Source organism: Amphiprion ocellaris, chromosome 10 (assembly GCF_022539595.1).
Source record: "Amphiprion ocellaris isolate individual 3 ecotype Okinawa chromosome 10, ASM2253959v1, whole genome shotgun sequence".
NCBI classification, from domain to species: Eukaryota; Metazoa; Chordata; class Actinopteri; family Pomacentridae; genus Amphiprion; species Amphiprion ocellaris.
Genome location: NC_072775.1, coordinates 23,487,964 through 23,502,597, shown reverse-complemented (window position 1 = coordinate 23,502,597; position 14,634 = coordinate 23,487,964). Strand labels below are relative to the sequence as shown.

Sequence of the window (14,634 nt, the reverse complement as noted above, 5' to 3'; positions counted from 1 at the left end):
TTTCACATCCTCCTGTCCATCTGACAGACTGTAGTCCTCCACCTGTCCAGCAGAGGTCCTCAGAGAGTCTCCACCTGTCCTCATCTGTCCCATCTCCTGCAGCATCTCACCGTTCACACCGCCTAAACTGCTTTCTTTCACCATTTCGAAGCTGCTGCGTTTTACCCTTTTATTTGCTGATTCTGCAAACAAACACATCCTGAAGACTGCACTGTGATTGTGGCAGCAAGAATCAAGATTATTTCTTGTGCTTTCAAGATGTATTTTCGAACAAATTGGTAGTTAGGAATTTCTTGAAGCAAAACACAAATCCCCCACAGCAGTCATCCTCCTCTCCAGACCCACTTCCAGCTCCTCCATGCCTCCCTGTCTGCTGGACTCTGGCCAGCCTCTGCTCTGAGTCTGTCTCAGGAACCAGGACTGGCTGCACTCATCAGACCAGCTCTCAGCACACACACTTTTCACAGCTTTCCCTCTACTTTTGATTCAGAGAAAACTATTTATAAACGCACTGAACACGCGTTTTTCATCGGCTCAAGGATTATTCAGGAGTAAACGGAGAGTTTTGTCCGCTTTTGCGCGGCTGTGAGGGCGCACCGGAGGCCTTTATTTCAACCAGAAGCGCAGCACACTGACACCGGTGAGTTTTTATGATACATACATAGAAAGATCGCCTTTAAATAACTATCTGTCGTTTGCAACCTGACAGGAAATCCTAGAAAATCCTAGAAAAAAAAATATGTGTGTGTGTGCGCGTCACTTGAAGGAAGTTTTCTGAAGTTAGTTTGGTTTGGATAATATGGTGTATGTTTGTTCAGCCTCCTATGATTAAAATAGACATGATTGCAGTAGTTCTCACATCAGAGCCTCAGCAGGACAGTTAGAGCTGCAGTCATGTTGTATTTAGTCATATAAAAGCTTCATGTCTGAGTGAAACAGAGATTTCCTCCTCAGGAATGCTAATGCAGAAAAGCCCAAATCCTGCTCGGTGTTAATTCCCCTGGTTTACTTGTGCAAGTGGCTTGGAGGACGTCAAAATGCGTTTTTTACTGCTTGTGCACACAGTCCTGTTCTGTATAGTGTTAAACTGGAGGCTGTTTGTGTGAGCTGCCAGTTTTAATGCAGATATTACAGTTATAGGCTGCAGTAACCAGAGAGGACATTCATTCAGGAGACAGTATTTAATTGATTTATAATATTTTATGACACTCATGTCTTAATCCTTAGATGCATAATTGAGTGAAAAATGTCCCGGTGACGTTGTTTTCTTGCAATATCTTTTTAATGATAAATTTTAATCATTTCATTTTCCAGTTATTCCTCAGAAAACATGTTTTTATGTCATTCCATTTAAATTTATGAGTTACCTTTTATACCTTTAAAGAATTTGTAATATTTGTGTTACTACCCCAAGCTCTTCGTCACTGATAATATCATACAAGAGGCGATGCAGTATACAAACTTGGAGGGATGGAGAGCAGCAAAAGCTGGAGGAAAAATGTCAACAAAATAGATGTTGACATTCTTCTATTGCTGTTCTGTGTAATATTCTTCTTTTTCAATTGTCAAAATGTTCAAAATCTGTTATAAAGTGAAAAATAAACATATTTCAAATATGAAATTATTCTTGTGTGGACAAAACTATAATACAAACAATAATACCAAACCAAAATGACAAAAAATGACATAAAACACATTGATTCTTATGGAAGAGTGTAGGGTCCAATCATTCGTGCATCTAAGGGTTAAAGTACTTTAGAAAGTTATTCAGAAGTTCCATTCTGTACATGCAGTATGAGCTTTATTGTACCCGGAAGATTCTCTACTTGAGAGAAAGGGCCAACATAATTGCATCAAAATACTGGATTGCAAGTAAAACTACTGCAATCAAAAACCCACCAAAGCAGAAATACAGTAGTTATATTATCAGCAGATGTATTTCATTCTGCACAAAACTGGTCTCGTACTGTATGTTATGTACATGCACCAATCAGGCATAACATTATGACCACCTTCCTAATATTGTGTTGGTCCCCTTTATGCTGCTAAAACTCCTCTGACCCAGTGGGGCATGAACACAGGAACTCTGGGGATGTTCTGTAGCATCCGGATGGTGGCAGTGAATTCTGTGGGTCTTGTGGGTTGCAGGGTGGGATCTACCTAGATCAGACTTATCCTGGCACATCCCACAGATGCTCAATACGATTTGGATCTGGGGAGCGTGGAACCTGGGTGAACAGCTTAGCTCTGTCGTGTTCCCTGGACCACTCCTGAGCAGTTTTTGCATTGTGTAGTGGTGCATTGTCCTGCTGAGGGTGGCAACTGGCATCAAGGACTGCTGTTGCTATGGGAGGTAGGGGGTACATGTCAAACATCCACATGCATGTCAGGACTCAAGGTTTCCCCAGAAGAAAGTTGCATTAAAATAAGATGATCGATGTTATTCACGTCACCTGTCAGTGGTCATAATGTTGTGGCTGATCAGTGTATGCAACAGTCATTCATGCATGAGCAGCATTTTAATTCATTTAGTTTGGTAGATCAGTTTAGTGTTGTACAACCTTGGGTGCACGGCCCTCTTAAATGTCACATGATCAATCTCATGGGCTGTGAGATGAGAAACAGAGTCAAATAAAAGTCACACAACACAAGTGCATATTTATTTTCAAACATTTTTGCCTTTGTTTTTGTAGGTGAAATAATAGATGTGTTACTTTACATGTTCTCTTTGGAACTGCTAACAGCTTACTGTCATATGAGCCCCAAAGAGTCAAAAAGATTGAAAAAATAACTAGGAAAATACACTGCCCAGCTAAAAAAAGAAATTGCACACTCTAATATTTTGTTGGACCACCTTTAGCTCTGAGAAGGACACACATTTGTGGTGGCATCATTTCAATAAGCTTCTGCAATGTCACAGCATTTATATCTGTCCAGAGATGCATTAATTTTCTTCCAAGATCTTATATTGATGAGAGAGTCAGACCGCTGCTCAAAGTCTTCTCTAGAACATCCCAAAGATTCTCAGTGGGGCTGAGGTCTGGATTCTGTGGAGGCCAATCCATGTGTGAAAATGACGTCTCATGCTCTGTGATCCACTCATTCACAATGTGAGCCCCATGAATCCTGGCATCGTCATCGTGGAACATGTCCATGCCATCAGGCAAGAAGGAGTGATGCAAATCAGCTGTTTCCAGCTAGGATAGTCATTTACCACATTAACAATGTCTAGACTGTATTTCTGATTCAATTTGTGATCGTCATTGAAAAAAACAGCTTTTCTTTCAAAAATAAGGACATTTCTAAATAACCCCAAACTTTTGAACGGGAGTGTAGATGGTGTTTTTTAAATTAAAGTAGTAGGCAAAACTGTTTGACAAACACAGCAGAGCATAACTTTAAGAAATTTACTGGAATATAACATAAAGTACTACAAAATAAAAGTATAAGTATTTCAAAATTGTTTTAAAGTGCAATGCTCTAGTATAAATACTTAGCCTGCTTTCCACCTGTTTTACAGTATAACGTACTGGATGTATATCAAGCTGCTCCAGGACCTTTTTCACTGCTGTGTTGTGTTTTTCTGTGTTTTAGATGAAAACAGCAAGCTGATTGGATCCTCCGAGGGGCTGAGTGTCAGTGATGGGTCGGAAGCTGGATCTGTCGGGACTAACGGACAGCGAGGCGGAACATGTGCTGCAGGTGGTGCAGAGAGACATGAGGCTCCGCAAGAAGGAGGAGGAGAGACTCAGGTGAGTTCTGACCTCAGTGGTAACGGAGGAGCAGGTGGAGCCTCAGAGTGATTTGAGGAAGTCCCTGAACTGCAATAAATCTCTTTTTCATTGTTTTCCTCTAATTCATTACATGTTCATCACTTTACAAAGATTCTTTCCCTTATTCTAACTCATCCTCATTAGACTAAAACCTACACTACTGTTTAACCGAGACAATTTCATGTTTTCCATGAAAACTCACACTTTTATTCATGTACTAACATAATTGCACAAGGGTTTTCTAATCATCAATTAGCCTTTCAACACCATTAGCTAACACAATGTAGCATTAGAACACAGGAGTGATGGTTGCTGGAAATGTTCCTCTGTACCCCTATGGAGATATTCCATTAAAAATCAGCCGTTTCCAGCTAGAATAGTCATTTACCACATTAACAATGTCTGGACTGTATTTCTGATTAATTTAATGTTATCTTCATTGAAAAAAAAGCTTTTCTTTCAAATATAAGGACATTTCTGAATGATCCCAAACTTTTGAATGGCAGTGTAAATCAAAGTTAAAACGATGAAAGTAGACTAAAATGAAAGCGTCATATTAAAAACACTGTGGACTTACAGGAGGCGTGTGCCTGTTTTGTTAGTTTGCATTCGAGACATTTGTTTAGACCTAGGTGGAGATTTCCCCTCCTGCCTCTCTGCTCTGAGGTTTGTCCTGAAAACACTGGGGAGGATGTGAAGGCCTTTCCTGTTGCACTCAGACAGCTTCCTCAAGGCACAGTAATGTGGTAATTAGCTGGATTTTAACCGAGTCTGTGGTGCAGATCAGAGTCTGGGAGCTGCACAATAGTGGGAAATGATTAGTCTTTGCTTGTTGCTCAGAAGTTAAGACTAACACGGTTATGTCATTTCCCTGTGACTCTCGCATTATTCCTCATACATTTTTTACAAACCATTTACATCTTACCAGTTTACTGCTCTGCTCAGCTTAAGATAAAAGCTTTCTGAAATTAAGGAAGCCACCCAAAACACGACCACACATACAGAATAAAACTTGGGGTCTTCATATGGACATTTTTCTTCATTAGTTTGGATGTTGTTTTTGTCTCTTTGACAGTGTGAGTTCAACCCTGAAGCCAGTGCTTGCAGCTTAACAGAAAATGTGGTTCCTGCCTAAAATCCAGTCCAGTCTGCTGAAAAAGCAGATTATATAACTTTTAATAGGATAATTCCTGTTACTGTAGTGGCTGTTTTGTGTCTGTGCACAGTCTTCAGTAAACATGTAATTATTTGTACTAGTCTACATGATTTTAAACAAATCATTTTCTACATTTGCAAAATAGTTTAACAAATACACGTACAGGCAATAAATGAGGTGCACATAAGGACACATTATAGTGCTTCACTTTGGCACGACACACAGTGCATCTGCAATCAATGATATTAGCACATATTCAGGTTTAAAGGCCACTACAGATCTCTGCCCTTATTCTACAAAACCCCATAAAAGATCTAAACATCTTCCGAAAGGCAGAATTTCTGCTCAGTCATGAATGTAGCAAAACAAATATCCATCAAGTCAGAGGCCGGGTCTGACTTCCACATTGTATCATATGATTTGCTTGTAATAAACACACCAAAATGGTTATTTTATGTGTTGCTTCAGATACGTTGTATGGGAAGAAGATCACTACAATTTCGGGCATAAACACAGACCCACACCTGTAAGATGAATCTAACATGAAGAGGTGTGTTGTAGCACTTTATCTTATCTCTAAGGTATCTTTAGCTGTTAACTACCAATAAAAACTAGTCTCAGCACAATATTCACCAAAGTTACATTCAGCATGTCAAACAAAACTGTTCTCCTTGACTCTGATAAATTGTTCCCATTGGATGTCAGTGTGGGTTGTACATATTGAGGGTAAAAGACGTCCTCAAGCTGCCTCCTGCTGTTCAAATGCAATCACATCATGTCTGAAGGACAATGAGTCATCTTTTTGTAAGAAACCAAAGCAGATCCCCATTCAAACCTTCAGACACGAGGAACATCAGCAAAGCAGCGTTTCATACAAGCACACATCAATCGACGTCAGCTTATCACTAAGAAACAGACTTTCTGTGAGGTTTGCTGCCTCTGACTCAGCTTGAGCTTCTCCTCGCTTGTTCTGTTTTTATGCCTGAAGCTAGAAAGCTCCTGTAGACGCTTGTGTGTGAGGACAGCACAGCACACAGTCTGATGGCCTGTTCAAATAAGAAACATCATCACTGCTCCAGTTTCAGTGTCCAGTGTTGGTTTCTGAGCTTGGGGGGTTTGTAGTATCATGAGATGCAGTTCTGTGTATGATTCTGCATGTTACTCCACCATCTTGCTGTGAGCGTCTCACTGGAGCATCAGGGTTATTTATATCGTCCATTGAGCTTCAGTAATGGATGTACTGTCTCTCTGTCAGACAGGCATCTGAGGGACACTGTTAAATTTTTATAGTCTGAGGGTTACATTTGTCTACTGCAGATTAGTGCTGTTAGAAATTCCTGTTCCAGAAATGTGGCTTTCAGAAACGTCAACATCCAAATGGTACAGGTTGTAGATTAGTTTTTAGATTTCAGAATCTCTGTGACTTTAACGTGTTTTTTATTTTCTGATTCTTCAGTATTTCCACATTGAATCTTTTGATATGTGTAACTGTGTTAAGTTATTTTCCTCTTCAAAATTTTGAACGGTAGTGTATAGCGTTTGATAATACCTCATTTACATATGTAACATGCAATTTAAGAAAACTTAATACATTAAAAATGATCATTTTTTGGATTAGTAATCAGCTGGGGAAGTTTCATGATAGCATCTATTTGTAAAATAATGTCCCCTATTCACTGGTAGTGTTTCCCCTTAAGCCTACTTTTTCCATAAATCAAACACAATCCACAGAAGTTCACTGTAAAACCATTGCTTAGGAAGGAAATAAACGAGTTTTCTTTGTGGTAAAATGTGAATATTGTTGTACGTGGGGAGCTGTGAATGTGGATGTTATTTCTGCTGTACATTACAGTTTGTTATTTGAAAGTGAAACTTTAGACTCACAGTGGCTCCTTGTTTGTCCTCATGTTGTCAGACTCCATCAGCCTCCAGCTGTAATCACCTATAAATGATTCACTTATGGTTGCTGCTCCTGCTGTCATGACGTGTAAATAATGGATTTTTTTTTACACTTTCCTTCCAGTGCAACTTAGACCAGTTTCTCCTCTCTGTCTGCCTTCATCTATCTTGTTTTTCTAATTTCTTATTCTATCCTTTTTAAGACCCTGTCAGAGGTGTTGGCTCATGTTTACAGGGAGTCTGTGGAACTACCAGCTATTTGCCAATGCATCAGTGCTTTACTGTAGTAGTTCTTTGCAGGAGTGCTGTTAAGAAATGCTAAATGTTGCAGTTACATGAAAAATACAAGGAGGCATGATATAATGATTTGAACCTTTCAGTGCTAGGTGGCAGTCACAGTACTGAATGTCACTGGCAGAAAATAGCCACTGATTTGGTCCTCTGACAAAACCTAGTTTATATTTAGACTCATAAATTTAAAAAAAACTCTCTAGTAGATAGCAACAATAATAATTATAATAATAATAGTAATAATAATAATAATAATAATAATAATAAGAAGAAGAAGAAGAACTATAAAAGCACTCAGAGAGCACAGTACTCCGCCAAGGCTGTTCATTCCCCCATATGGCTTTTTCAGAAATGCAGCATTTCTTTTTTAGAAATGCAGCATTTGTTTATTAGTTATTGATGATCAGAAATCACAACAATATAGAATGTGACCATTTAATATAGATGTGCCCGCAAACGAAATAAATTTGCACTGAGCACAGGTGTGTGTTATGCATGTGTATGTTATGTACAGATACCAAATCGCGTGACTTAAATATGCAGCGGGAATTGATGGGACTCGGAAACAGCCCCACAATTTAATCGGTTGTTCCTTGTGTCATTTCCCACTGATAAGTCATGATAAGTCCACAGCGGTGGATTTGTAGTAGGATCGCCATCATGTGATCGTCAGCAGGCAGCTGACGTAGTGTTCACTTGTAGTCATAGTTACGTGCCACCATCTCGCAATGAAACAAACGTCTTTAACAAATCCATGGATCCAGACTATAAGCCACATCACTGTCAATATCTAACCACTTGGTTCTTGTGTCATTTCTGACCTTCCCTGAAAATTTCATCCAGATCTGTTAGTCCGTTTTTGAGTGATGTTGTGAACAGACAGACAAATGTATGCTGCTCGTTCCTTGGCGGAGTAATAATACATTTCATTTGTAAAGCGTTTTTCTTGGAGCTCAAAGATGCTTTACAGACATAAAATCAAAGCAAGAACAGTCAAAGTAGAGCAGGTATAAAAGCATAAAACAGTTGAACATTAAAAGCAATCTTGAAAAGGCGAGTTTTTATGAGGGATCTGAGGGATCTGAGCAGTCTCTGATGTGTAGCTGGAGGGAGTTCCAGAGGCTGGGAGCAGCGACAGAGAAAGCTCTGTCCCCCCAGATTTGGTGCTTGATTCTGGGTGGTGGGGGAGGAAGTGAGCACTGGAAGATGAGAGGTTACGGGAGGGGCTTTAGGGCTGAAGCAGGTCTGTGAGGTAGAGGGGGTGCTGGTGATGGAGGACGTTGTGGGTGAGGAGAAGGACTTTGAATTCCGTGCAGTGTTTGACAGATAGCCAGTGGAGGTTTTGGAGGATGGGGGTGATGTGTTCACATGAGCGGGTGTGGGTGAGGAGACAGGCAGAGTTCTGGATGAGATGAAGTTTATTGAGGAGTTTGGAGGGTAGACCATAGAGGGGGCTAATGCAGTAGTCGAGTCTGGAGATGATGAAGGTGTGGATCAAGGAGAGAGATGGCTGGAGACGAGCAATGTTTTTCACAGGAAAAAAGACAGTTTCAGTGACGTGTTTGATGCGCTGTTCAAAAGTGAGGTGGGTGACAATGATTAGTCCAGGGTGGCAGGTGTGAGAGGAGGGAGTCAGGAATGAGCTGTCAAGAGTGAGGCAGAAGGAATGGATGGACTGGATGAGGGATTTGGGCCAGATTTGTCACAGTTGAGTTGAAGGTAGCTAGTTTGCATCCAGGATTTTGTTCCAGAGAGGCAGTTTGAGAGGGTGGAGGAGGTGATGGATTTGATGGAGATGTATAGTTAGATGTCATTGGCGTAAAAGTGGAACAGGAGATCGTGACAATGGATGATGTTACCAAGAAATACCTGTAAATATGATTATTGTCCACACAAAGGCCTGTCACAATTCTTACTTAAGCATTTGAGTGAAGTTATTTGAGCTGACTGTGATCTCTTTGCAGAAACAGTTGGATGAAACTAACAGAAATGTCACTAAATCAACAGCGTTTTCCACCATTTGCTTCTTCTGCTTTGTTTTAATAGCACCAACTGTATATCTTAACCTTTCATATTCTCCTGACTGTACTTTGGTGAGCTCCTGTTGTCAATGATGTCTGTGACTCAACACCACAACACTGCTATGGGCACACTTTAAGTCAAATGTAAAAGCAGAGTCTAATAACATGGAGGAGGAAATGTATTGGATGTGTAGCAAAAAAGTGGTGCTCAAAATACCACTAATGCAAAAATGTAAACTAACAGAGGCATAAAATGAACAGAAAAAGACAATTACCTCGTTAATTTCAACAATACAAATAATTGTGACAGCGCTGCCAACACAAAAAGAGAAGTGTGCAAACAGAGGCTGCAGCACCATGCAGATGAAATGAAGTCTAATTGATTTCTTAGGGGACTAAATAAATCAGAGATTTCCCTTAAATAAAGTACATACTCCTTGAATTCACAGGCAGTTTTAATTCCATGGCTTTAACCAGTTTGTCCAGACTAGATCAGTGCCTCACAAACGGGTTTTGGTTACCGGTTGGTAGCAAGAATGAGAGGCGATGATGTGGACAAAAACAATATTTTAATTCCACTGTACAAGAAGCAGATTGCAGTTAATCATGTTAACTGCATCCCTCTGCAGCACAGCAACAGATTTGTTTATGCTGTATGAGTAATTTGTGCCAAATAAAAGGAGCTGCTGTAGCACTGTCAGCACTCACTCACTGCTGGGAAATCTGCATTCAGATGGAATCCACATCAAACTGGGTTTAAATAAATTAATTTAAGAATTGAAATGCAAAATATTAGACAAAACATATTGGATACAGGATAAGATGAAGTCGCCATAGAGTTGCAGATGTTAACACGTTCATATGATGTTTTTTTATTTGCTGGAAATATGAGGGAAATATCATTATTCTTTGGAATCGTTGTCTGGTTCGAACACATATGGCTGAATAATTCCAACACTGTGTGTGTCATTGTGTCATGTAGAGTAGTTTAACAGTGTGTTAGGTGAACTGGTGTGCTCGAGCTGCAGCGAGTGGCAGAAAGGTGATGACTTCATAGATCAGCAGATTCTAGTGGAAGCAACCATGTGGAGTTTCATGTGAGCCAGGTTAAGACAGAAAGGAACTCTTTTTTACGAGAAAAAATATTGAGAGGTATCTATCTATCTCTCTATCTATCTATCTATCTCTCTATCTATCTACCTATCCATCCATCCATCCATCCATCCATCCATCCATCTAGAAAAGTAAGCAAGAACACCCTCGTCCACAAACCAGATAAAGCTCCAGCAACTTCATTCACCTTGTGCTGTGATCGTTTTCTGAAGCTATGATGAATATTTTTGTACCATCTGTGGCCATATGTACAGACAAGCCGCTGCCGTGGAAACGCACTGCAGCGTTCTTCAGCTCAGCCTTTTCCTTCAACCTTTACACTTAAATGTAAGTGTATCTGCTTAGATATTCAGTCAGACATGTATGAATGAGGATTTCTTTTCTGATTGCGTTCTGAAGCCATTTCACCTTGAAATGAATCATGTGTATAAAGTTAAAGCTACGATACATATTGCTGCATTTTCAACAAGCATGTACCTTTTGTTGATGTTTAGCAAATGACAAAATCAGAATGACCCAAATTTGTAAAACCACTTCAGTTTATGGTCCATTTTCATTAAAGGGAGAGGCAGAGGATCAGTGTGTCTGCTGGGTTATGTGCACTCTGTGTCCTCGCTGGGATAATCATCCTATTTGACACAGTAAACCCATGACCGTTGTATCTTCCCCTTCTCATCCTACATACATAAACATCTTTTTTTACAAACAGATTTTATGCAACTCTCTCTCTCTCACACACACACACACACCCCTTGTTTCACTATCTCCCTGCCTCTAACCAGCCTCTCTCTCTCCCTCCTCCTCCCCCCCAGTGAACTGAAGCAGGAGCTGGATGAGGAGGGCAGTCGCTGCCTCCTGCTGTCACGGCAGAGTTGCTTCAACCAGCGCTGCTGCATCCGCTGCTGCTCGCCATTCACCTTCCTGCTCAACCCCAAACGCCAGTGCAGGGACTGCCACTACAACGTCTGCAAGGCCTGCCGGGTTTACAACAAGCAGGACAAAGCCTGGCTCTGCTCCGCCTGCCAGAAGAGCAGGTAAGGTCGGTGGTGGCACCTGGAAGTGCGGAGGTTTGGATACTGTGAGTGTGAGTGTGTGATATACAAGGAGGCTAAGTTAAGGATAAAAGGCTGAAAGTGACGTCAAAGGTTATTAAGGTTTTACTCCGCTGCTGGAGAGATGGATTTAGCACTTATCACACACAACACAGTCAGTAAGATACAGTACTGGATAAAGTGTCCTCTGGCTGGAATATTTGGACTAATGCAACATGACAAGAGTGGAAGAGAGACAGACTTTTGAAGCTGGAGGTTAGAAGATGTGAAGCAACAGAAAATGGATTTTCAAAGGCAGTTTTTTTCTTTTGTTCAAGGGTTCTCTTCATGAACGCAGCAATTGTTTCATGTTACAGAAAACCTTTGGTGTACTATTCAGATGTGTACATTTTATACGGATCACTGCATACAGTGTCCAGATTAGGGACACTTGTAGTCAATTTCTAGTTTACTCACTTAATGACCATGCCTATTGGAATAAATGAAATTTTCTAGTGATGAACATTCCTTGGGTTGACATTTTCTTTTAAAGGTCAGATTGGCTTTTTTCAATATGTTTTTCAGTGCTGGGTACACTATAAGAGAACTAGTTTATACAACAAATCGATGGCAAATGTCTTGAATGGTATTTTGTAAGAGAGCTGAAAAGTTGAATAATGTAATTTAGGAGGCCGAGACATGACGGGAAAAGTGACAGAAGTAATTGTGTAAGATGGAAAAATATAGCTTGAGACAAAAGTTGCAACATTTCTCACCTCCATGTGTCAAAAGATCTTTGGCAGTAATGTGAATGATCTTTTAAAAGCTGGATGGCAGGAAATATCAGTTCTATCATCAGGACATATGGTCAGTTTGCTAGAAGAGCTGCAACAATTGATCAGTTAGTTGTTGGCTATTAACTATTCTGACATCCAAGTAAAGTCTAAATTCTCTAATTACAGCTTCTTAAATGTGGATATTTTGTGGTTTCGTAACTCTTCTGTGACATCAAATTGAATACTTGTGGACGAAAGATATGTGAGGATGTCATCTTGGTCTTCTGAGAAACACAGATTGACATTTTTCTCCTTTTTCTGACATTTTATAAACTCAAACATCTAATAGATTAATTGAGAAATAATTGTTAGATTAACTGACTGTAAAATTGATTGTTGGCCCAGTTTGGGACATGAACTGGGGATCCACTAATTACAAGGAGACAGTGCTAACCACGTAGCCTAAAATTTCAAATTCACCTACAGGAAGATACATAATCCACCCATAAAGACTCAAACCCATTGGTTCCTGGTGTGATTAGACAACACGGATCACTAAATTTAAAATGTCAACACTATAATAAAGATGTGGGAGCCTAAAATTCATGATTTTAGTGTTTAAAAACAAATAACCGCCACATTGGAAATGCCTGAAGTTCTGTAGTTCCTCAGAGAAAGATCAGGTATCATTTTAATGAGGAAGGTGTCAGCGGTTTTAATTGGTGATGAGGCTGTTTGAGAGAGACAGAGCTGACAGGAGAGCTTAAAGCCTCCCTGACAGTTATCTTTGGATGTGGATGCAGCAGGAGGAGCCTGACGGTAGGCGACACTCGGAGACTTTGTGTGTCACCTCTGCTTCCTGTCAGCTGTACTGTACCGTTGATACACTCACGCTGCCACTCTGAACAGATGGTAACTCATTAAACATGCTGACATGAATATCTGTGCAACTGTCACTCCTAAACAATCATTTCAGCCCCACTTCATTTTAATCTGAAATACACTTGAAGACAAGACATGAGTGGAGTTATGGTAATTACACTGTGCATAAATTAGGTCTGTATCGCAACACTATTTGCTCTTTAAAGTGCTACAAAGCTATAAACAGACATTTTTCTTCCATTTAAAGCCAAGTCGGGTAAATGTCTTAACTCGGTCATATTGTCTTTTGAATAATTCTAGAGTAATGAGATGGTCTCAGTGAGAAGAGGTGTAGCGTTTGTGTGTCTACCTCTGGTCCTTTTCAGGGGGCGACTGACCTGAACTGTCCTGGCCAATTATCAGATCTGATATTCAACATTTTTCTGATTATTTGTACCATTATTATTTCCAATAGATTCCTGATGAAACACATTATTTATTTTGTCTCTGTTGCTGTTGCCTCTTTCTCTGTGGTCTTGAGCAATTGGTTACAGGTCACAGATGTCAGCTGATCAATACTGAAGGTTAAATTTTTGTAAAGGTATTTTAATTAGACACGTAAAAGACAGAATTTCAGTGAAGTTTTGCATTGGAGTTTATGGACCCTTTGGTGTCATAATCTAAATTTTGACAGTCAAAATATACAATCAAAATCTAAATTTTGACACCATGATTTGTGTCAAATTTGTATCTGCTCTGTCCCCTTGGTTAACAAGAAAAGCGCTCAGAGAGCGCAGTAAGCTACAAAGGCTGCTCAGTCATTGTATCATTTCCGATGGGTAAAATCTTGAAAGGATATGTGTCAGAAATCATGGCCCCATAGAATGTGGTCATTTAATATAGATGTACCCACAAACAAAATGACCTTGTGCTAAGCACAGGCGTGAGTTTTGCATGTATACATTATGTACGGATACCAAATCGCATGACCTAAATATGTAGCGGGTGGCAGGAATTGATGGGACTCGAAAACACCCCCACAATTTCATCAATTGTCCCTTGTATTATTTCCAATGGATAAGTCCTGATAAGTCTGCAGCGTTGGGTTTTTAGTAGGATCGCAATCATGTGATCATCAGCAGGCAGCTGACGTAGTGTTCACTTGTTGTCATAGTTACAGTGACATCATGCTGCTATCTCGCAATGATACAGAAATCTTCAACAAATCTGTGCATCCAGACTGTAAGCCGCATCAGTGCCGAAATCAAATCACTTGGTCTCTGTGTCATTTCTGACCTTCCCAGAAAATTCATCCAAATCTGTTAGTTCAGTTTTGAGTAATGTTGCACACAGACAGACAAACAGACAGACAAACATACACCAAGCGTTATTATTCCGCCGCATTCTTTGGCAGAGTAATAATGATTGCAATCAGTATCTTCCTGTCTTTCACTAGTGACTGAAAGATTGAGGATACAAGGGGCTAAATTAAATGTCCTCAGTAGCTTGTCTGGGATCAGCCTTAGAGGTGGGAGGCCTGAGTAGAGTCAGCTGAGGTGGTTCAGGTATTAGGATGCCTCCTGGGGGCCTTACTTTGGAGGTTTTCCAGGTATGTCCAATTGAGAGAAAAATCCTTGGTCAGACCCAGAAATTGCTTGAGGGTTTGTATATTTCATGTGGCCTAGGAACAGCTCAGGATTCCCCAGGAACTAA

At 40.2% G+C, this 14,634-nt stretch overlaps 1 protein-coding gene across 4 annotated transcripts in view; it reads left to right on the top strand.

Moving 5' to 3' along the window:
- The first annotated feature begins 401 nt into the window (after positions 1 to 401).
- LOC111583293 (rab effector MyRIP-like) overlaps positions 402 to 14,634 on the top strand; it is a 48,999-nt gene continuing 34,766 nt past the window's right edge. For 2 of the 4 annotated variants that reach the window (XM_035958174.2, XM_023292299.3), the window contains exons 1-3: positions 402 to 640; positions 3,595 to 3,752; positions 11,066 to 11,287. In XM_035958174.2, the coding sequence (XP_035814067.2) occupies positions 3,643 to 3,752; positions 11,066 to 11,287 (332 nt within the window). In that variant the 5' untranslated portion in view covers positions 402 to 640; positions 3,595 to 3,642. Of the gene's footprint in view, positions 641 to 3,594; positions 3,753 to 11,065; positions 11,288 to 14,634 lie in introns of those variants that run through there. The other 2 variants (XM_023292302.3, XM_035958175.2) reach the window with 2 other exon arrangements.